We start from the raw sequence: 23376 nt of genomic DNA, 5'->3' as shown, positions 1-23376 counted from the left end.
GTGGTTCGAGTCAGCTGATAGCGAGAAGTTAGCTGCAGTTGGCTGTAGTCACCTGTCAGGTCGCCATTGTTATTATTAAAATTTTTGTTGTATTGGGCTACAGTGTTGTTTGTCCTTTCATACAACTCACCGTCTCTTGCACTTGGCATTAGGATAAATTAGACGTCTCTCAACAGCGTTCAATAACCTGAACGGAGAGAAAGTGTCGTAATGGGTCTCATCTGTTCCACGGCGCAGGTATAAAAGATCAGTCGTAAATAACATCCCCGTTCTCAATTTCAGAAACCACTTCTGAGCCTCACTTTAATAGTTGCATCTTAAAACATGTCTTAATAAGTCTAATTTAATCATATCATCGCTCCATTTCTCCATGCTAAACGAGAATCTGGCCCACGAAACTTCGGAAAACTCCGATGAATCATCAAACTTAATTATGGCTACGATCATATTATTTGATTACACACTGTATTGATTTTTTAAGTGTACTGGGATAAGACGAGGACACCTTCTTTAATAGATTACGAAATCGTTGTTTGACGAAGAAAAGAGTATATAGAAAGATTTTATGTAATATGGGAAGGAATAATTACACGGAGAAATTTATTAGACATGCTTTGTTACTTTCAATCAGATTTTTAGATAAACTTTACCATATATAAACACTTCATTTGAAATTCCGGAAATAGTGATCTTTAAAAAAATTTCGTCAATCAAAAAATTTGTCCCCTTGAAGCAGGCAACTTTTTCCTATTAAATATTTTCCTGTTATTCTTACTAAAGGCAATGAAGATATTTGGAAAGATCAAAGTAAAATATTGTCCTGAATGTAGAACCATTTGTCCAGAACAGGAGACCACATATAAGTTTTTTAGATGTAACAATAGGAAAAGATGTTTTAAAAATCTTTTGAATTACTCTTTCAAGACTAATTTATTTCAAAATTTCAAGGTCACCAATATATGTATATTTTCCTGTTGCATAATGTAGCTCAGAGGTGCACAAAGAACTGCTCGAAACTCTTTGCGATCCCGTGCGCCGGGTCAGAGCCAAGCAATGTAACAGCTCTATGCCTTCGCTCGCAACCAACGAAGGCTGCTGCGAAGGCAAGAGCAGACGTTGGACAGCTCTGGTACAGACGATAGTTCATTTTCATTGTTCCTCACAAATATCTCTATTACTTTCGACAAGAATTAGGAGGATAAAATTTCTGAGGAAGCAAACTCGACTGACGCAAAGTCTTTTCAATATCATGGTTTCTGAAATTTCAAGATCACATACATTTCCATTAATGGATTCTGTTTACAAGAACTTTTTATATAATTATGTAGCTCGCCTGCCTATGTGGCAGCACGGCCTGCAGTTTCTGCTGCACTCAATGCCCGTCATGCAGGAACAGTACAAGTACTCGAATTATGTACGCTATACTATTAATGGTAGGCACCATTATCGCTTGCATTACTCTGGCTCCTAGTTTACAAGATGCGCTTAAGAAGGTAACACTTTCAAGTATAAACTTGAGAAACAGTAATTGAATTGTAAACGAAAGACGCACATGTTTCACGTATGTACTTTCCTCGTAGGTGCCCTTTTGTACTAACAGCACAAATTATGTTCCATCAAAGTTCACCATTGACTGTGAATCCGCCGTTGGTTATTTAGCAGTTTATAGAATATGCTTCATCATCTCTCTGTACTTTTTCCTGATGTCCGCTATGATGATTCGAGTGAGAAGCTCTAAAGATCCACGTGCGGCTATACAAAATGGGTAAAGTAGAATGGTCTATTATGTGTTTCGTATTGTTAACGATCGTTTTTGGCACGCAAATCGTTTTGTTTCTCAGATTCTGGGGTATTAAATATCTGTTAATAATTGGCGGGATTATTGGTGCCTTTTTCATTCCTGAAAAGTCATTTGGAATAACATGGATGTATTTCGGAATGATAGGTGGTCTCCTTTTCATTATTATTCAGTTAATTCTTATCGTTGATTTTGCCCATTCATGGGCAGATGCTTGGGTAGGTAATTATAACGACACAGAATCAAAAGGATGGTACGTACACGTCAATATAGTTTTGTACTATGTTCAATTTGTAACAGACCTAACTCTACATATTTATATTAATACAACAGGTACGCTGCGCTTTTGGGGGCAACATTTCTGAACTATGCTATTTCCATAACGGGGATTGCTTTGCTTTTCGTATACTTTACTCATGTAAGTTTCTCGAAAATGCACTTACTTTTTATAAATTAGTTTGGGATTATATTATTTGCTTCTCGTTGCAGGCGGACAGCTGCGCGTTGAACAAATTCTTCATATCATTCAACTTGATTCTGTGCGTGATTGCTAGCGCCATATCAATTCTGCCAAGCGTACAGGAATACAATGCGCATTCCGGCCTCCTCCAATCATCCGTCGTTTCACTGTATGTCGTTTACTTGACGTGGAGCGGAATTTCAAACAGCCCAGGTACACACTGCGCTTTAAGTGTACATACTAAGGGGTTATACCTAGTCAGGCGGCCGAAAAGAGGCGAATATTTATGAATTTTTTTTGAAGAAGCGGAAGCATATATTTTTACAAAACTTTTTGCGCTTAAAAGAGCAACATTTAAAGAACATTTGGTAATTTTTTCGTAGGGAAATATTTACGTTTATAATAAAGTAACAACCGACATCCAAGAACCCCTTAATACAGTCTATTTACATTCGTGTTAAAAATCATCGATACTTTTTATAGATCATGAGTGCAATCCTGGATTCTTCGAGATAATCTCTGGCAATGATCCCGATGCGCGAAATCGCGTTGCTTTCGACAAAGAAAGTATTATTGGTTTAATCATTTGGTTCAGTTGCGTGCTGTACAGCTCTTTACGTACCGCATCCAAATCGTCGAAACTTACAATGTCCGACAACTTTTTAACCAAGGATACGGGAGATGGTATGTAAACACATATTACGCATTTCTCTGAGTTCCTTGAAGGTTGAATAACTCGGCAATAGCTATGATTGTGCATATCATATTTGTAAAATCATACACGCATATTCATTAGCAATTTAACAGAAATGTTTACCTCTTTGTATATACATACATGTTATATTACAATCGCTTTTTCACATACACAGTTATAATTTATTAAAATCTTTTTAATAAATTGTTGTGCTTTCTTCGTACAGTTCAGAATACAGGAGACCAGTCTCTTATCGGCAATGAAGGTAGGCACACTATTACATTAAAGTAGAATTTAAACTCCGTGTATTTATGCAGCTCATTTTCCTTTTTTTCGTCACTGTAAAACATAGCATCACATTGTACTCGTAGTATTCTATTTTTATATATCTGCACAATTTTGTTTATCAGCCCCCAACATTCTGTATAGACGATTCATATATTATTTAGCAAGAAAAATAGACTTGTAAGGGAATATAAGATACATGTGACAATTCTTGCCGCAAGTGATACGTTTGCTTAGTAGCTGGCGTGTGTCTGCTTTCATTGACCTGCATATTCTTTCCTTTGATTTCACTTCTCACTTTTCCATTAAGAATCTAAAGCATGTCTTTAACGAAACTGCTTCATAAGCAACATTATAAATCTTCATGCAAACATAATCGTAGTACCAGATAAGATTTGATTTGCTCTCGTCAATTTTTAATCGTTCAAAACTGTGGTGCTGCTCGATCCGGAATGCATTCTAATGTGCACACCATTTAACAAAATCTGCACGTGTAAATATTTATCGCTACTGTCGCATCACTAATCCTAGCAGGAACGTTTGGGTTACGTGCAATTTAAAGTTGCACCGTAGATAGACACTTTTCTTTGAGTTATTTCTTTTTTCCTAAATGTAACCAGATTATACTCCGGTAGAAGGTCACAATCCTGACGCGGAGAAGGGGGACGAAGCTAAAGTGTGGGACAACGAAGGAGATACCGTGGCGTACAACTGGAGTTTCTTCCACCTCATGTTTGCTTTCGCCACCTTATACGTGATGATGACGCTTACCAACTGGTATCAGTGAGTATTCATCTAAATATTTATCTTGCGAACATGGGCGTTCGGAGGGGGGTGCAAAAGGGGCAGTTGCCCGCCCCCTGGCTTTTGAGAAAAGGTCGTTTATTTTTAAAAACTGATCTTTATTAAGTTTATATTAAAAACATGAATATTTCTAAATTTCGGATTTAAATTTTTAATTAAATTGGCACTACAAAATCAGTTAAAAAAGAAGCGAGCGGGCTACTCGGGTTTTCATTACTATATTTTTCTTCACCGTCACTCCAAAGTTGCCCCCTCCTGGAAAAAAGTCTACGGACGCCCCTGCTTGCGAACTGGATTCGTATAATTTAATACCATACACGATGATAATTTTACAGACCGAATTCCAATTTGGATACTTTGAACTCTAATGCCGCCTCAATGTGGGTGAAGATTATATCGTCCTGGATGTGCTTGGGGCTGTACAGTTGGACGCTGATTGCTCCTGCACTGCTACCGAACCGAGATTTCTCTTCTTAAACACACGAACGTCGTCGCAGATGGTTGAAAGTGATAATTGGCAGGTATAAAATCCGTATAATATAGTATAACTAGCACCGAAACATTTTTCCAATTAACATAAGAGTTCTATTATTACTCAAGAGCTTCCGTAGAGATGTTGAATTTAACAGACTTAAGTTTATGAAAAGCATAACCATACAATTAAATTTCAAACGTTGAAAATGTAATTGCTATATGTCCTTCAGAATCATTTTATTTGCTTATAATGTTTAACTGAAAGTATTATAACTATGAAATGGAATGCTACTATAATTAACGAATAATTAAACTAATTATATATTAACATAATAAATCATTATATATTGTATAACACTATTCCGTTCTTAATCTCGTATTTAAACATTGTTATTATTGTTAATGATAAGCATGCTTTATAAAGTTGTAGAAATTAGGGATTATTATGTAAAATAAATAAATATAAGTGCCACTTTTATACAGGTTACTGATAATATTAGCTTGTACTTTTGAGTACATTTTATTTTGCTCTTTCTCTATTTATTTCAATGTATTTTTATATATATATTATTTCCTCTCTTTTTTTAAACTTATGTTATTCTTTTAATTTCAGTTTTTGCAATGCCTATATAACTAAGAGTTTCTTGTAAAGATACCGTCTATAGAAGGGCATGAAATTGTAAGTATCATTAAGTATATACGAAATACCTACATAGTTATCTTTAATACTCTCGAGCTGTCACTTTTGCAAAGTAAAATAGCATTAAACACAAATCTCTAAACTTGTTTCCGAAGTAACACTTTCAAATGCATTCGTCTCAAATTTGATATAGAAAATATTGTTTTAAGAAATGGTACGAATTACTTTGTATTTTTATTCTATATGTTACAAGGATAAATATTGTTACATGTCTTTGTAGTGACATTAATAAGTGCCAATTAAATTTAATTAAAATTGAAACTTATTAATATTATTAATTTAATTGAAACATTAAGGCATGTATTGCGAGATTATACTTAACACGTTGGTCGCCACGTCACCCATATCTGGGTGACGGCTATGTCTCCGCGGGGGCCTCGTCACCCCTTTACGGGTGACGCTCTTCTTCGTGCAATTAAAACAGGATTTTGCAGGTAATTTATAGTAATGTAAACAAATTAAAAATATACTTATACTATATTTAAATTTGTTTTAAAAATATTATATAACATTTTATTCGGTACGATAAATTATTTTTAATTATTTGGGCCCCGGGAGAAACTCCACCGATTCACGCTGGGCGATCAGCGTGTTAAGTTTCATGTATCTGCACGTACATGAATGTACATATGTTTATGAGCATACTGAAGCATTTTATATTTAATATTTTCGATGTAATAAGTATAAAAAGATATTTTTGTTTTTATAATTATACTCTCTGTCTTGTTTAAAATAATAAAAGCAAGTTCAGTAATACAAAACATTCTTTATTAACCTTTGATAACAAATAACAGATTTGTTAATCCATGTGTAACTATATTAAAGACAGGGGAAAAGTAGTAGTGGAATTAGTAGAAAAGTACTAGCGCTAATATCAAGTATATATACAATTGTTATTTGTATATAAATCCTCTTTATGCATCTAAACATAAAAATTATATTTAAACGTAGTTTATAAATGTAAAAAAACATGAAAATAAACATATTTCTGTAATTATCTTTTTTCAAGCAACAGTATAAATTACTTTGAGCATACGTCTTGCAGTGCTATAGTATGTTAGATAAACATTTACAAAATAAATGCAGTAATTATCTGGTACCTACTAAGAACGTTGTGAAACGTTTTTTTAGGCCAGAGTTGCGCATTAGTTGAATAAAAATTAATTTGACTAAATTTTTATTCAAGACATTCGGGACCCTCCGAGCTATAAGCCGCTTCGGCTCGGGTTTCGAGCTACGCTTATACAAGACGCTCAGTCGCCACGGAGGTGCTTCCAATAACGAATAACGAATAAACGACTAAAAATTTAGTCGATTAAAAATTTATTCGTTATTCTCGAATAACTTTTTATTGGAATTTTTGATTCGGAGATTAGCCGAATAACAATTTAGTCGAATAATGCCCAACTCTGCTTCGGAGCAATGAAATAAGCATAAGAACGGAAATGCCTTTAAATAAGTAACACGGCGCTAGATTACTTAGGTACAAATTTTGTACACGTTAACAAGACGTTTAACGTTTGCGACAGCTATTAAATATGTATATAAAATTACAGTTACAATATATATTATTTACAATAGACCGAATATTACGATATTTATATAAATTATAAGTGTTCTTAGCTATCATATACATTGTATATGAGGGCAAGGGATTTTAATTTCACTAGAAACAGAACGAGAGTTTCGAACACTATTTACAATGGCTCAATCCCACTTTGGGCCAAGTTCAAAGTATTTGGTACATAAGCACGTTATTGCTGCTTCAGCAACTTCGTGGTAGTGTCTGACGCACAGGGTTTCTTCAGCAAATAATTTTTAATATTTTGAAACGGCGTATCGAAAACCAAGGTGAGGGTTACCGATAGTGCAACGATCCATGTAAATTCATTCAGGTTTAACTGCAAATGGAGGGAATACATGTAAACGTGACTAAAAGTAGCAAATACATTTAAACGCACAGTACTCGCGCGACTTACTTGCATGCCGAAGAATTCATAATGCTCGGCACTTCGAGTGTTCCCAACATTGTAAAAATATATCGGAAACTGTGTCAAATATATCGCATAGCTCAGTCTCGTGGTAATTAAGAATCCCTTCCAGGCTAAGAATCTGCTAAACCAACCTGCGGTTTTAGAAAGATTTGTTATTCAAGCGCAATTGTAATGGGCACGTGGATATTTAATATTTTTTCCAATTCACGTCCCGCAGAATGATGCTTACCGTTTGTATTTCCAGTGTGGTACAGCACGGTTGCCCAGGCGAAAATGGCACACCAACCGATTGGAGCAAACGCATTATACATGGCTGCGTGTATTGGGTTATATATATAATGTAAAGATCCCATGTGGGCGGGTCCAAAAAATGCGCAACAAAACATTATTGTGCACAGGATCCAGCCGGTGTATAAAGCTACCTAAACAAATACAGAAGCCATAGAATTCAAGTATATTTTTTTTTTTAGCATTTATAGATCTATGTAAATAGTTCTTACTTTATTCATCTTATAATCTCTAGATACATATCTTAATAAATGACCGATGAAGATTCCTATTATATAAACTGTTAATCTATGCGACGGCAGAGTGTACGAAAAGTCTGCTGTATCAAATAATTGCTTTATTCTGTAAACATGGAAATAGTTTTAAGGAATACGATGCGTCCATGCGATGGGAATAAGATTTCAAATGTGTTCACTTACGACGTGCCAAAGAATACGTAATTATTTAACTGTCTGTAATATGTCACAAAGTATCGCAGTGCTGTTGAAAACAAGGCACACAGGGTAAGAAGGATAGTTCCAGTCTTTGGCTTTTTGTACAGGAGCAACACCATTAAAGGTGAAAGGATGAAGAGTTGTGTGTCTATACCTAAATGGTGAGTATGGGTGAGACACTAGAATAGAAAAGAAATGTTTATTATATTATTTAAGTACGTTTCGGTTAGATCACTAACTGTTTCTGTAGTATTTAGGTTTCAGAGGAGACTACCACACCATTGATTCAAATCCAAAATAATTGTGGATGAATAAGAAATTTCTCCACCATGTCCTTTTACAAATATTTGCATGCTCGGTTACCACCAAGTTCCACTGCGGTCCAGAACCAATGTAAGGCGTTATGTAAGTACAGAACAACATCAGTGCTGCTAAAGGTGGTACCAGTCTGGGAAGAAAGATTAGTATCCGTTAAACAATACTTTCTACAGTGGATTTGAAGTTCTTATATTGTTTTCTATTAATCTCTGAGTGTTCTTAATCGAAACATGGAATGTAAGTTAGATTATTCATTTCAAAACACAAGTTATCCACGCTACCTGATTAAACGGGATAAGTATTCGTCTTTGATATTCAAATTGTCGCTTTTCCTCAATTTTCCAATAAAAGAGTACGCCGTTAAGAGGCCAGAAAGCATTATGAATGGGTCAGTATAAAGACTAGCTGCTCTTCCTATGACTGTCCATGATTTACCAAGGTACTAAAAAGGTAAATACGTATTGTACACATATGCATGGGAATGATTGGAAATTGCAAGTGCTCTGTTTAAAGAGCATACAATCGTACCTCGCTCATATCGGTCCTGTTTGTATATGGATTGAAAAATAGAGCCATGCTTTTATGGGCGAAAAGCAACATTACGGCATTTATAGCTCGAACACCGTGAAGCGTAGCTATATCATTTTGTTGTCGTTCTAGTGATACAAGCTTTTTAAAATTACGTTTTATGGAAAATGATAAAAGTAGTTCGCTTGCAGGTATCTTGTAATGATCGTAGTATGCCGCTACGATAGTTAATGCAAACATGGTCATAAAAAATAAACTGAAAAAGATATAAAGCAGGATTTTGAAATTGAAATAAAATCGAAATTGAAATAAAATTGAAATAAAATTGAAATTGAAATAAAATTGAAATTGAAATAAAATTGAAATTGAAATAAAATTGAAATTGAAATAAAATTGAAATTGAAATTGAAATAAAATTGAAATGAAATTGAAATAAAATTGAAATAAAATTGAAATGAAATTGAAATAAAATTGAAATAAAATTGAACTTGAAATAAAATTGAAATTGAAATAAAATGGAAATTGAAATAAAGTTGAAATTGAAATTAATTTACACTTCAACTCTTTACCTAGCATACATAGTTTCCTTTGGATATTCTTTTCTCTTCACTTGACACATTTCTTCATTTACCTTCACCGTAACTTTGAGGCCAGTTTGTGAAGTATACTTGGTGACAATGTCACGAATAGATGTTTCAACGTCTTTAAAGCTGCACGATGCTGGTGCACACACTCCCCAGTTTACTACAGTAAATCGAGGTACCCTGTGTCCAGGCTGAAGGAAAAGAAATAAATTAAATTAATTAAAGAAGGCACGTTGAAGAAATCTAATAGACTTTATACTGTAATACTGTAGCTACATGATATTAAATAATGCTTTATTATATTCAACATCATTCACGAGCAATAAGAATAAAATTCTTCTTATTTAGAATTTGTGTTGATTTGAAATTTTTTTTAAACAAAATTTTGTACCTAATAATTGTTCAGATCAGAAAGGAATTTTTGATGAACGAATATCCTTTATATCGATTCCACTAAAAGTTTGTGCAGAGATATGACCATCTCTGCCAAAATAACGCGAACCGCGTTTTGATATTTTTGTCACATGCTGGGATACGGAGTGTAATTTCAATGCGGAACGTGTTACAAGTAACGACATGCATCACTTTCTCGAATTACGTTACGTTGTCTATAAAAGAACCGTATTCACTGTAAAACTTGCACAAGTTGTCACAAAGGAGGCGATCTAGAAGTATTAAGAAACTCCGACATAATTGTCCCATGAGTTTTTATTATGATACACATGTAGCAAATGTGTAAAAGCAAATTTTTAATAAAATTTCACCCTTATGCATGATAAAGAAAAAAGTATTTTAAATACAAAGTAGAAACACGTTAATGTAGTAAAATCATAAACCAAAGATTATTCAATTACAAAACGTTTTTACCGTCAATAGTGTACAGTGACTATAATTGTTAATAAAATCTTAACTTGAAAAACAATGCAAGGAAGTTTATTTACCAGATGCCAAATTCAAGGTGTCTAACAGACTCGAGAAAATATTCTTTCGAATAACGTATGAAACTGGACGATTTATTCATAAATAACGAATATGTTTATGACTTTTGAAAGAAAATTTCATTCACTATACATTTAACATAATATTAAAAAGTATCGAACATAATATAATATCTTTCTTCTATTTTTCTTTCAGTTACAAGGGATTCCGAAGAAATGAGGAAGTCATGGGTCGCAAAAGACCCGAGGGACGTAATAGGGTTAATTCATTTATCTCCTTTTCCATTCTACGTTTTCACAGAGTCTTGCTTCTACACCCCTCTTTTCGTCGCGAAAGAAATAAAACAGAAATATACCCGAGGAAAATCAGAAGTTAATTGCGATCGCGACGTGATATTCGTTAGAATTTCGCCAGCCCGCTTGAACGCAGCAGGTATCTCATTTAAAACTAAAGGTACTCTTACACGACGACATTTTTGTGCGTAGATCAAGTGTACAACTCAAACACTGTAAAAAATGGAGCTGCACCCCTCTGGCTGCTAGATCCTCATTTGTTATCGTCCAATCGCCACTGCGGTGAACTGATCACGCAGATATCTACGCTCCAAGAGAATGGCTAAACATAAGTACGTACTTACATCGGTAATGTTGCTTCTGAACGCGTAGTGAGAATGCAGAAGCCGATGAAGATACTTGAGGTCTGATCGCGACTCGTCGATGCTCAACTGCAGATACGCTAAGCAGTACTGCCCTTGGATCCCCTCGCTTCCTTGGATCCCGATGCATTCGTCGAAATCGCCAAACTGATTTACATTTCCGTTCAGAAGGCCGGATGGTATTTTCGCCGTTGCATCGTACACTTCGAAGGAACGGAATTATGTTGAACGTGATGTACATCGAAATAGGACTAATAAGGAGAGTAGTTTAGGTGTCCGCCTCCGATCATTTTGATTTTTGGATATGTTATAGGGGACCGAAAAATAAGAAATACGTGTTTTTTTATTTTTCCCCGTTTTCATATTTGGGGGGTGAAAACTGCGTTCAAAGTTCACAAAGTTTCATAATTTTTTGAATTTCCGGTTCCGGATCTTCCGTTGTCACAAGTGTGAGTGTTGAAACATTTTGTAAGCCTTCGTACATGAAAATAGTGACTCCTACGAAAAAAACTCATATAAACCTTCTTGTAGAAAATTTCCTAAGCTACAACTTTCATAATAACTATTTTTGCCGTGGAATTGATAGATAACGAGATATTCGCGAAAAACTGGGGTTTTTTACCTTTTACTCTGTGTAAAAATTTAACATATTTAAAACGGCGAAATAAAGGCCCATACAAAAATGTAGCTTGCTGGGAATTATTTCCCTGGCAAAGCCTAATTTCACTGGACTATATTACGGGCTCCCTCTTATGGGGGTTCCTGACCCCACCCGAGTAGGTATCTTATTTTCTGACTGCTTATAATATCAAACTGTTATTATTTACGAAAAGTTTCAGCCTGTGTTTTAGCGTAGGCTTGCAGTCGGGTCTCGAGTGACCCACGCTCGTCATCCGAGGGTTGATGGGCGATGGGAGTTCCCTGACTTATCCAGTTACTTCACTCATATTAGAAACAAGGTTAAACTTTGAAGAGAATAATGGGATTCTTCTACGAAGTTTCTCCAACGTATCGATTCGAAAAGACTCGGTTTAAAGTGACCATTTCAGCGTTACTACACTGCGTGTCGTACACGGAATAACAGCTATAGAGGCGGACCAGTAGATGCAAGCATCCACTGTAAACGGAGCCATTGTGAAAGATCATTAAAGACAAATTTGTCAATTGGTTCTCGGTCGTTTTGAATTCAACGATTGCGTGAAAGGAGTTTCTCTCGTAAGGTATTCCTGTTGTGGCCCCTTGTTCGTTTGCACCGCGGTTTCGTAACTCGAAATCGCCACAAACTTACTCCACCCCCCTTGTAAATGGCTCAAATCTTGAAATATGATCGAGGCTCAGTGGATCGAGAACGGAGGCTCGACGAGATTCAGAATTATTGACAAACTATTGCGCATGTAAAATTTTATTTTTATATTGATACCAATTTATTTAATATTTATAGTAAAAATATTGTTTGAATTAAATCGGACTTCTTTTGATTTAGTAGAAGGGGAATCAGAGTTATATAGTTTCGGGGTTTAATACCGAATATTTCAGAGGAGCCTGTGCTTTAATTTTTAAAGCTGAATATTTAAGAATTGATTTGATCAGATTGTTTTGAATTTTCGAGTTGCCAAACTTCCCTCGTTAGTTAGCGGGTTGACAATATGTTGGTGGACTTACTTTTGAGCGCCCATAAAGTGAACTTGGCGAGCTCTTGATGGAAAATGTCCGCGTGTCTTTTGCATTCCAGGCTCACTCGTCCAACGCCAGGATCATATGCAGGAAGGACTTGCAGCAATCTCCTCGCTTCACGATCGATCTCCTCTGGAAAGACGTCTGCAAAAAACGCGGAAATCTGTTAACGATACATCATCAGAATTTGAATATTCAGTACAATTAAATTTTAGAAGGACTTTTGGAGCTCCATGCCCGACCGAAGATTGCATCTGTGAGCATCAGTTTTATAGTGGATACAGCGAATGAAGTATTTATTATAATAAAATATTCGGTTCCATTTACAAATAATAATATGTACATATGTAGGGGAGACCGGGGCTAGTTGATGCATTATTTTGTTTTCATTTTTTTTCATTTTGTGTTTGAATGAATTACTTAATAACAAATATGCCAAAATATACTTTGGACCTTCCTCTATAGTATATAGTACGCGAAGACTTGAGAAAATACATACAAAATGAATGAAAAAATGTTATATGGACTAAGGCAAAATGTATCAATTTACCCCACTGCGGGGCTACTTGATACGTTATTCTGTTTTCATTTTTTTCATTTTTTATTCGAATTAATTACTTAATAACAAATATGCCAAAATATAGTTCGATCCTTCCTCTTTAATATACAGCAAGGGAAAACTTGAGAAAATCCATACAAAATGAATGAAAAAATGTTACTTGGACGACCAATTTCTACGTATCAAAACTATTTATTCTATCTCTATACTTATAAACGGAAACAGTTAAAAAAACGAAAGTTAACGTGAAGGTACACAGACGTACGCTGGATCGTAGTAAAGGATTGAACAACAAACTTCACATATCTCGCTGAAATGTAGCTACATATGAGTGTCGAGATAATTCGTCTGTATCAACCTACCCCTGTATCAACTAGCCCCGTTCTCGCCTACATAATAATATGTAGATGTTCAACACACCCTTCCATTCACCTTAAACATTTGTAACAATTAAAATATTCAATACCTGTTCGTGAATTTTTAATACAACATCGTAGGAGATCCCCATATAAGTTAATACTTAGTTACCAATATTACTGCGGTTGTATTAGCTAAAGAGAAGCCGCATTATTTGCGATATAACTCAACATTACATTATAAACAACACACGGACCCATAAATAAATAACTAAATACATTAAATCTGTCGCAGCTCCAGTTCCACCAAAGAATCGATCCTCGACAAACAACCTCCCGCGGCATGACTCCGTTATTGAGGCGAAGTCGACGCAAGAAAGACTTTCACTCTCTTTCGAGCGTCTCGACGGCGATTCGCAGCAGTCCCAATGAACCAACACGAAGTACGTGCTTCGCGTGCAAGTTTCAATTTCGTCGCGGGACAGGGCAACAAAAAAAGCCGACCGATCGACGTCGGGGTGTCCTGACATTGACATGCTACCGCACACGTTCGCATGGCTTCCCTGCAAACGTGACCTTCTTCGTCACGGCAGCCACTCGCCAGAGCATCGCGGAAGGAATTTTCGAATCTCGGAAAAGGTCAAAGCACGAATGACGGCTGGCTGGAACCGGACGCCCGAAAGAGTTCTTGTTCCTCGAGGAAGACGTCGAAGCAAAGAGATCGTTAAATCCGGGGCCGCATTTATACTTTTATAGGCCCTAGGCGCAACATCGTTATGAGGCTTCTGATTTTTTTTTTTAGCTGTCTCTAGTTTTTATGTTATGAATTTAATATCTAAAAAGAAGTACCTTATTTTGCAACTATAACTAGGCTGATTTTTATATTGTTCTTCGCGAGGAGTAACGTTTCAAAATATGGGCCCAGGAGAGTGAGGCCCCAGCTTGCGCCTAGTGTGCTACATCGTTATGAGGCTTCTGATTTTTTTTTAGCTGTCTCTAGTTTTTATATTATGAATTTAATATCTAAAATGAAGTATCTTAGTTTGCAACTATAACTAGGCTGATTTTTATATTGTTCTTTGCGAGGAGTAACGTTTCAAAATATGGCCCCAGAGAGAGTGAGGCCCCAGCTTGCGCCTAGTGTGCTACATCGTTATGAGGCTTCTGATTTTTTTTTTAGCTGTCTCTAGTTTTTATGTTATGAATTTAATATGTAAAAAGAAGTATCTTATTTTGCAACTATAACTAGGCTGATTTTTATATTGTTCTTTGCGAGAAGTAACGTTTCAAAATATGGCCCCAGAGACAGAGTGAGGCCCCAGCTTGCGCCTAGTGTGCTACATCGTTATGAGGCTTCTGATTTTTTTTTAGCTGTCTCTAGTTTTTATATTATGAATTTAATATCTAAAAAGAAGTACCTTATTTTGCAACTATAACTAGGCTGATTTTTATATTGTTCTTCGCGAGGAGTAACGTTTCAAAATATGGCCCCAGAGAGAGTGAGGCCCCAGCTTGCGCCTAGTGTGCTTTATGGTAAACTAGCTTTACTACTCGGCTTCGGAGAGAATTCAAATTCTGATTTTCTAACAAAAACGTTTTTAGTTTCTTTTTGGGTGAAAATAGTCACATTCATCTGGATTAGCCAGGCATAATGAACTGAGGGACATTTCGTGACCCCAGAGTTTACCGTTCGAAAGTTTGTGGGCGACGGACAAACACACAAACATATTTTTTTGCTTTATATATTAAGATGCGGCGCTGATTAAATTGTTATTAGATATGTTCGTGGAAGGACCAATGTGTACGTAGTGATTGCGTAGGCATCGGCGGACGTTCGATTTTGGACGAAGGTCCCACCTTATCGATCTTTATTTGCATATTCTTCCGTTAACCTTGTAACGAGCAGTGATCTTAAACGAACAGGTTTCCAGGTTGGACACCTTTAAGGGGGGTTTCACCTTCGGAGGTTCGAAAAACTTTGGCCTTTTCTAGGAATTTATAGAGAATAAACTACCGAGTGGATTGCCCCCAAGTTTTACATACGCGTTTGTCGGCTTGTTAATTCACAGAAATTTTGTAAGCAAGCGAGAATTATTATGGCAGGTTGCTGCATACGATCCGTCCGCCGCTTCGTTTACATTATGAGCACATATTTTCAGGAGTAACTTGGTGTAATCGGCAGAAATCAAGGATCTTTTGGGGGAATTTTTTGTAAGGGAACTATACGTGTAATCTTTTTAAAACTTTCAGGTCTTATTATTATGTTTTTTCAAGAAGGGAACAAAGATAATGCGATATAAAAATAACGCGGTAATTCCGAATGGCGCAAGTGTTTCGGAGTGGCCAAATTGTCAAACCACAAAATCAAATAGTTTTCTGTTTTTAATAAAATTACATAAGTTCTTTAATTGCACAATTAACGTGAATTTTTTTAGTGAAAGACGCAATTGTTTATTCAAACAATCACCATTATCTTAATTTTGCATTTCTGAATGCGAATCGAGGTTCTTCCATAGCGTAATTTTATTAAAAATTTTGGTTTCAGATCACGGTAAAGGACCCTAGACTGCATGCAGTTGAAATTACTGCCATTCGGCATTACCGCGTTATTTTCAACTCAAAACATGTTTGTTCACTTGTTAAAGAACGTGATAATATAGTCTGAAAGTTTTAAGAAGATTATATAAATAGTTTCCTTACAAAAAATTCTGAAAGAGAACGTTGATTTCTGCCGATTACACCAGGTTCCCCCGTTAATCCAAATACAATTATCAATGCTGGTGTATATTGTCAACAACTTGAAACAGTGCGGACCAAAAAGTGAAAGACCATCCGTTGTGAATCGAAAGTGTGCCCTGTACCTCCGCGACAACGCGAGACAACACGTGGCGATGGCAGCGTAAAGAAAATATCTGAACTTCAATGAGAATTTATTCCTCATCTATCATATTCCTCGAATCTGGTACCAACAGATTCTCACCTTTCTCGATCAGAACAAAACAGTTTAGACTGGAAAAAAGCTTCGATAATTTCGAGGCCGCAGAAAGTGCAATAAGTTCCTTTTTTAATGATGAGTTTCTCTGTTATTAATAAAAAAAGACAACAATCGTTTACGATTTTAACTTTATTCTAGTTCAAACCATAACTCACAGCTACTTAACAAACTACTTTGTTGCAACTTTTATTCCCACTCAAAGTAGCGATCCGAAATTACTTCCGCAAGCCGGAGAAGTTTCTTTTATAGTAGGTATGCTATTTTGGGGAAAATATTATTTGTACGAACATGAAACAATTTGTACGTCGATCAAAAGCTAACTTATGTTTTTCGGGTCTCCAAAGAAGAAGACCATCTAACAAGATCCGAGGTTGGATACCTGTGCAGGAGGATCCTCGGCAAATAACGAGTCAATGAGCTGTTGTCAATGAATTTTTTATTAATCAGAGGTTGAGTGTTAGTCGAACGCGGCTGATTTCGAAGCGCTCCGATTTCGAAAGCTAGCAGAATGGTCTAGTTTCGATGTAAATGCGTGCAGTTGCGCCAGCTGCCTACGAAACAGGGCATGTAATTATTGGAACAATGCTTGGCGCGCATCGTGGCAGACTGGAACGTTGCCATCATTGTTTCAATACAGTGTAATATATTCGTGAATTAATATATCCATCATCGTGATCCTACTTCTCCGTTTTAATCGAGTGAGGAAGTCTCGACTGGCGTTAATATTACGCGTGTCACGTAAGAATGACAAGGAAGACATTACGTGACCTCATTGAATGGGCGAGCTATTAAACCGCAGGTGGAAGAACCGTTTGATAAAATTAATTCATTTGCATTTGTTTTTTTCGTTTAGTCAAGGAAACGTGGAACTCGTTTTCTTGTTCTGCTGGGCGAAGATAATAATTTCTTTCTTAGAGCAGATCGCGTGTGATAGCGTAACGGTCTTCAAAATTTTATCTTAAACTTTGTGAAATCAAAGAGCTTTTGTGGTGTGCGTAGCTTTTCTTCCAAGGTGGCAGCTGAGGAGTTCAGTAGATTTCTGCACGAAATGTTTTGTTAGTACTTGGGCCTCTTGCAAGAAAATATTTGCTTCAGTGTGGACTGTTTCACAAACCACTATGGCACTCGAGTCCTGTTCTGCTGTTACTGTAAAATATGCTCAAATTCAAATTGCTTTTCAGAGAATTCGAGAGGGTTCGAATAAATATTGTGGCGATGGATTGACAATCGCAGATGAATTATGTAGTATCCTTTCTTCGGAACTGCAGATATAGGTATAAATAATTAATGGTTACATCTGCGCAGAATATACGCAGGAGTACAAAAAAATGTGCAAAAATTCGGCTATAAACTTCTTCTTCGTTTCTAAATTTGGAAATGTGGAGAAAAATTTAAAAAAATTGATAAACTGTAAGAAACAACCTTTTGTATCAGCTTCATTAGTGTTTGTTCACATTTCGTTCATTAGTCGAAATATATGAAATCAATGGAAAATCGATCACACGAAACACTTTTCATAAATATTAAATATAATGTTTCAGTTTCACAAAAGGACCAGAATGCTCTGATTTTGTGGATCTTAGATTCGACAAACTATTTTGAATTATTCCATAATTTCGAATTAGTTTTAAGACAGGAGTCGTCCTTAAATTACGTAGGGCTTTTTGAAAAAGCGTTTTTTTTTCAAAAAAACCCTATGTAATTTAAGGACGACCACCAACTGTCTTATAACTAATTCGAAAAATGACGTTTCATCGCGCACACGAAACCGAGTTAAATGAATTATATGAACTTTCAAGAGAATTTTAATAACTGAAAAAAATTCAATTAAAAAAATATTATTTAACTAAGGGAGGAGGGGGTTGCAACATAATATCTTACGAATTCTTATACTGGGGGAGGGAGGGTGTAAGAAATCGCCAAAATTATCCTCACCTAATTTAAGGTTTGATTGATTTTCTGAAAAACGAAGGCTCATGCCAAAAAATTTTACTCCATATTTTCAATTTATTTTCCCATAAAGGATCGCTCGATGCCCGGTTCGACGATTAATCCCCGTACACTCTGAGAAGAATTAAAGGATGAACGCCATTAGCCTTTACCGATAATAAATCAATGATCGACTCGTTTCAAGATTTTCACCTACAGACGTGACACGTCCGGCTCTATTGTGAGTTTGCTGACAATTGACGTAACAAAATATCATTCGACGTTTCGCTATGTCGAAGTGCTGGAAACCAGGACATATCCTGTTGCGGTTGTATTCTACACTTCGAGATGGACGTTAGTGGTATACGTGACGAAAACGCCAGCGACTTTCACTGTGTTTATTTGCATGCTGGGATGTATATCCTAAACACGTGTAGGAGATTTAACGGCGAACATAAACAATAATCTAATAACCACGCCGGCGCCACGGTTGGAAGCTAACATAGGATGTCGCGCGATGAGCGGCAGAACCTCAAGAGGTATGTAATTCTATATGCAGAAATAAATGGAAACTGTGGATTGAAATATTTTCATACGAGGCCTTGTTTTGCAGATAATCGAGTTCGAAAACTTGTCACGTTCGCGTACAATTATTGACTAGAAATAAAATGTGACACGCAGTAATTATGGTACAATTGGGGATGGAAGGAATTATTGTGCGATGCAAAGGGGACATTGTCAGGTGTCGAGTTTGAGTAATGCTTCGCTTTTTTTTTTAGAAAATTGAGTTTCACTTGAAATCAATTTTTCAGGGATACCTTTTTTCGAATTGAAGTTCTACAGTTGGTACAATCGATACACACCAATTTACGAGAAATATTTGTAATACCGATTTTTAATAGAAAATATTTCATATTTTCGTATACTTCAATATTATAGTTGAATAGCAATTTTTTTCATTAATACGACCCGTATAAATTGTTTGTATAAATTGAATCCCAGTAATAGGCACAGGCACAAAGGGTGGGAATCCTGGGAAGTGCGAAAATAAATCGTCACGCTGACATTTTATCGCTTCTTATTATGACAAATGGGAAAATTTTGATTTTGGTGTTTAAATGTTTTATTAAAATAAAATTACCCCCACCCCCGCAAAGGAGAGGATTTATTAAAAATATTTCAAAATGTATTTAGCCTTAATTTTTGGTTCGTTCGTGTTAACGAAAATTAATTATAACAAAACATTTATAGAAGCTTTCCGAGATACCAATTATGTGGAAAAAGAAATTTGAGGACATTAAATGGCGTAGGAATAGTTTGTTCCAACACAAACAAAATGAAACACCTAATCTTAGAACAATCAATTTTATTTAATGAATATAAGAATACGTCTGAAAATCGCTGCGTGTTTTTGCGACAGTAACTATTAATGGAAATGATTGAGTCGCGTAAAACAGATTTGTGGAATCAGCAATTAACGCTGGAATGGAGCTTCCACTGCTTCCGCGTAGAGCCACTTAAACAGAGTATGTACAATGTACACAATCAGCTTCACGCGTACCTTTGTCTTATCATAACGAATTCGAATTCGACCGTTTCTTTAGTATCGCACTTTGCAAACTAAACACTTGCTTATTGGTACGCGATGTTTGCTGTAATTTTTACGTGAAGTGGCAACGCGACTATAAGTAAGTGGATTAAGGTATTGATCTAGTAGTAGAGAAACCATCCAGGGAGTTGCGCGTTTCATCGTGGTTCTGTGAAACTAAGAAAGCAATTTCGGTAACTCGAAAATTGGGACCTTTTTTTTTATATGCTACTTTTTGATTCTTTAGGGTGAAAACATCTCTTAAATGTTAATGCGTGCCTTCCTATTTTCCTGCAGTACTTATATCATGAAAACTACAGTAGATATAGAAAAATCGTTACGATGAAAATTGAATTTTGTGTACACTATAAAATTGTACAATGTAATTGTTTAATACTTTTCGTGGTGGGGAATGTTTTTTATATTGAAACTCAACCAATTTTGAACAATTCCACTGTACAGTTTCATAGTGCACGAAAAAGCATTTAATTTTCATTTTAACTTACAATTAGTTTAGCAAGCAATGTAACTTTTTAATTATTTTTAACAGCCTGTGCAGTACTGAATTGTTAAAAAATCGTGTACCAGTTACAAATCAATCCCTCTGCTTTCGTTTTAAAGTGTTCCTCGAAATCTACCAGCAGAAAATGACCTCGGAGAGCAAACTGGTTAACAACACATTCGCCGTGTAATGAACCGTGTTGTAACGATCGAGTTCGGACCGTTTACAATCGCAAGTAACCTTCATATTTATTTATCCCATGAAACGGTACACCTCTTCGTGCGCAGTCGTGAGGAGAACCGGAAACCGTTAAGGATCACTCGACAGGTTACAACGTTTTTATTGTTGGATCTCATGATTGTTCGTGCATGCAGAGTGTGTTTCGGCCACGAATAAATTTTTTTATTGTTGGACCACATAAAGTCTTCAACCGTATAAAACATGTTTCCCCACCAAATAATATTTTTTATTGGCGTGTCGCATAAAATGTTCATACATATAAAACGTGTTCTACCATTAAGAAATATTTTTTTTAATGTAAAATCACATAAAATGTTCGTCTAATGAAATAATGAAAAAGCTGGTTACCCAGATGCAAGCAGAACCATCACACTGATTAAGATAATTAAATATATTAAATATCTTTAAGTATATTTAATATATGTATTAAAATAGTTAAATATTATTAAGTTAGAATTATATTCTGAAATACATAGTTTTAATGTGTTAATTAAATGTAAGCATAGGGAAAACGACTCCAGCACCAATTTCAGTAGTTATATATACCAAATAATGCTCATTGCCTGAAAAACCACTGAGAGAAATTTCAGATCTCTACCCCGTCTCGTTGGGGCGATATGGAGATAACAACCCAAAACTTACCCTTTTTTTTCTCAACAACTTCTTACGATATTTAAACGTTTCTATGTGCTCGAAGTAGGTCCTTTTAGGTGGTAGAGCTAAAAAGTACCTAGCATTCAAATATCTTAAGTAGTTGTTGAGAAAAAAAATGGTAAAGTTTAGGGTTGTTATCCCCATATCACACCGACGAGAGGGGGGTAGAGATCTGAAATTTCTCTCAGTGTTTTTTTAGGTAAAGAGCATTGTTTGGTATACATAACTACTAAAATTGGTGTTGGGGCCGTTTTCTATATATTATATTATAAAAAGGGGTCGCGACTCAAAAAAGATTGGGAAACACTGGCTTAAGCGATTTCATGCTGCGAATAATGTGGAAAAACAATTAGTTACAGAATCATTCGAACTCTATACTACTCTACTCTACTGTTGATAGAGTTGGAGATCTTTTGTGAATGAAATTTTAAACTCTGCAATTGTATATGTATGTAGTTTGTAAGAAGCATTGGACATTATTAAAATAAAGTTATCTTCACATTGGTATTCGCGGACCTGTTTCATTGATTTTTTCGTGTGACGTTTAATTGCTCGCTACGTTCGCAATACATGCCGTGGCACGAATAAATTAATCAGTAATTACGAACCGATTATTCTGGAATCAGGTAATACAAAATGCAATTTGAATGGAAGATAATGAACGAAAGCGATGGGTAAGAATTTATTTGGGAACGACGAATACGCTTTCAATTTTATTATGGTTTAATAGCGTATTCAAGCAAACATTTACGTATTAAAAGATCATATGTCGCTTGAGTAATAATTCGTTCAATATTTTTGACAAAATGTACAAGTAAATTCTGTTCTCTTGTATTTGCATTTATTTTAACTAACATTTTTACCTCCAATGAATTATTAATTAGAAATTTCCTGAAACTCGAACATTCTTTTTTACTATAATTTAATTTATCGCTACAGCATAAATTTTCGATATTTTCACGTAAATAAAATCCCACGTACTATTTAAGATGCATATTTTATTAAAATCTGAAACATTATTTACTTAATTACTCGGTTCAAGAGCGACCTCTTTAATTATTAAGTTAAATCAGATATATACATAACACATTTAAAACATATTCTTTGATAGTAAATAAATTATTTTTCAGAATTTTTATTTATTGCTCATTAAATCACAGGTAACTGATATTTTCAAAATTTTTATATCCAGTTTAATTCAAAACACAATACGTCGTCAAATTAATGTCGAATTTAGATGACCACGTGGACCTATTAAATTGTCATCGTCATTCCATTTATGCGGAAACTGTTACAAATAAAACGTCCCAAATTTTGTAACCTGGAGTCCGTTTAAATCAGTCAAGGTAACCATAAAGAGCACGTATTTAAAAATGTACATATTCGAAAGACCCAGATTCGTCGATTCATCATCTTTCTTTGCTTGAACAAGGAAGTCGTTGTGCAACGGAGAAGTCACATATAGATTATTTATATTCCAACGTAACTGTACGTTCACATTGCCGAAAGTAAAGAAGTCCTTCAAAGTTTTGTTCTAGAGAATCTAGGGTCACATACGTCAAGGTAACTCGGCAAACGATTCGAAAGTTGCACGAGTGACTAATTACGCCACTAATCAATCCTTTCATGCTTACTTTTTGAGTAACGAGGCGACAATCAGGGTATGACGTTTTTTAAAAATTTTTTAGCAAGAAAAAATTACGGGTTTTACGTTTCATCGAAGGTCTCGGTGTTTCGAGGCAAGTAACGAACCTTTTCTGGAATGTAGATACCTACTGGCAGCTAAAAGTTTTAAAACATTCTGTGAGTCGAGGGTAGTAGGGATTTTCTGATTAAATTAACGAATTTGAATAATTTTTTCGCATGGTGAAATGTGGAAATTGATTGGCAGGAAGAACATTGCAGTGATCACTGAAAGTACTTC

The 23376-nt window shown here is 35.5% G+C and overlaps 2 protein-coding genes and 1 long non-coding RNA gene across 9 annotated transcripts in view; 1 reads left to right on the top strand and 2 right to left on the bottom strand.

Annotated features, from left to right (window-relative positions):
* Positions 1 to 23376, bottom strand: part of LOC143368147 (uncharacterized) — a 365284-nt gene that overhangs the window by 336026 nt on the left and 5882 nt on the right. The gene's annotated exons all lie outside the window — the stretch shown is intronic.
* Positions 25 to 5976, top strand: Tms1 (serine incorporator TMS1). 5 transcript variants are annotated; one of them, XM_076810526.1, is made up of 11 exons: positions 26 to 237; positions 1329 to 1493; positions 1581 to 1765; positions 1842 to 2051; positions 2132 to 2216; positions 2288 to 2471; positions 2742 to 2942; positions 3179 to 3217; positions 3873 to 4020; positions 4377 to 4562; positions 5129 to 5976. In XM_076810526.1, the coding sequence occupies exons 1-10, from the start codon at positions 211 to 213 to the stop codon at positions 4516 to 4518; spliced, it is 1386 nt and encodes a 461-aa protein (XP_076666641.1). In that variant the 5' UTR covers positions 26 to 210; the 3' UTR covers positions 4519 to 4562; positions 5129 to 5976. The 5 variants fall into 5 exon arrangements, with proteins under 5 accessions (XP_076666640.1, XP_076666641.1, XP_076666639.1 ...); XM_076810524.1 differs by having other exon boundaries at positions 3858 to 4020; XM_076810525.1 differs by lacking the exon at positions 5129 to 5976 and having other exon boundaries at positions 25 to 237; positions 3858 to 4020; positions 4377 to 4875.
* Positions 5749 to 23376, bottom strand: part of LOC143368140 (nose resistant to fluoxetine protein 6) — a 35059-nt gene continuing 17431 nt past the window's right edge. For all 3 annotated transcript variants that reach the window (XM_076810521.1, XM_076810523.1, XM_076810520.1), the window contains 11 exons: positions 12618 to 12773; positions 10938 to 11158; positions 9347 to 9552; positions 8778 to 9033; positions 8531 to 8691; positions 8211 to 8379; positions 7917 to 8110; positions 7710 to 7839; positions 7439 to 7631; positions 7195 to 7340; positions 5749 to 7116 (listed from right to left, as the gene is read on the bottom strand). In XM_076810521.1, coding sequence (XP_076666636.1) covers positions 6970 to 7116; positions 7195 to 7340; positions 7439 to 7631; positions 7710 to 7839; positions 7917 to 8110; positions 8211 to 8379; positions 8531 to 8691; positions 8778 to 9033; positions 9347 to 9552; positions 10938 to 11158; position 12618 — 1824 coding nt within the window. In that variant the 5' untranslated portion in view covers positions 12619 to 12773 and the 3' untranslated portion in view covers positions 5749 to 6969. The remainder of the gene's footprint in view (positions 7117 to 7194; positions 7341 to 7438; positions 7632 to 7709; positions 7840 to 7916; positions 8111 to 8210; positions 8380 to 8530; positions 8692 to 8777; positions 9034 to 9346; positions 9553 to 10937; positions 11159 to 12617; positions 12774 to 23376) is intronic.

This window comes from Andrena cerasifolii, chromosome 4 (genome assembly GCF_050908995.1).
Source record: "Andrena cerasifolii isolate SP2316 chromosome 4, iyAndCera1_principal, whole genome shotgun sequence".
Classification (NCBI taxonomy): domain Eukaryota; kingdom Metazoa; phylum Arthropoda; class Insecta; order Hymenoptera; family Andrenidae; genus Andrena; species Andrena cerasifolii.
Note: the sequence above shows the minus strand (reverse complement) of the source record. Positions and strands in the feature narration are given on the sequence as shown.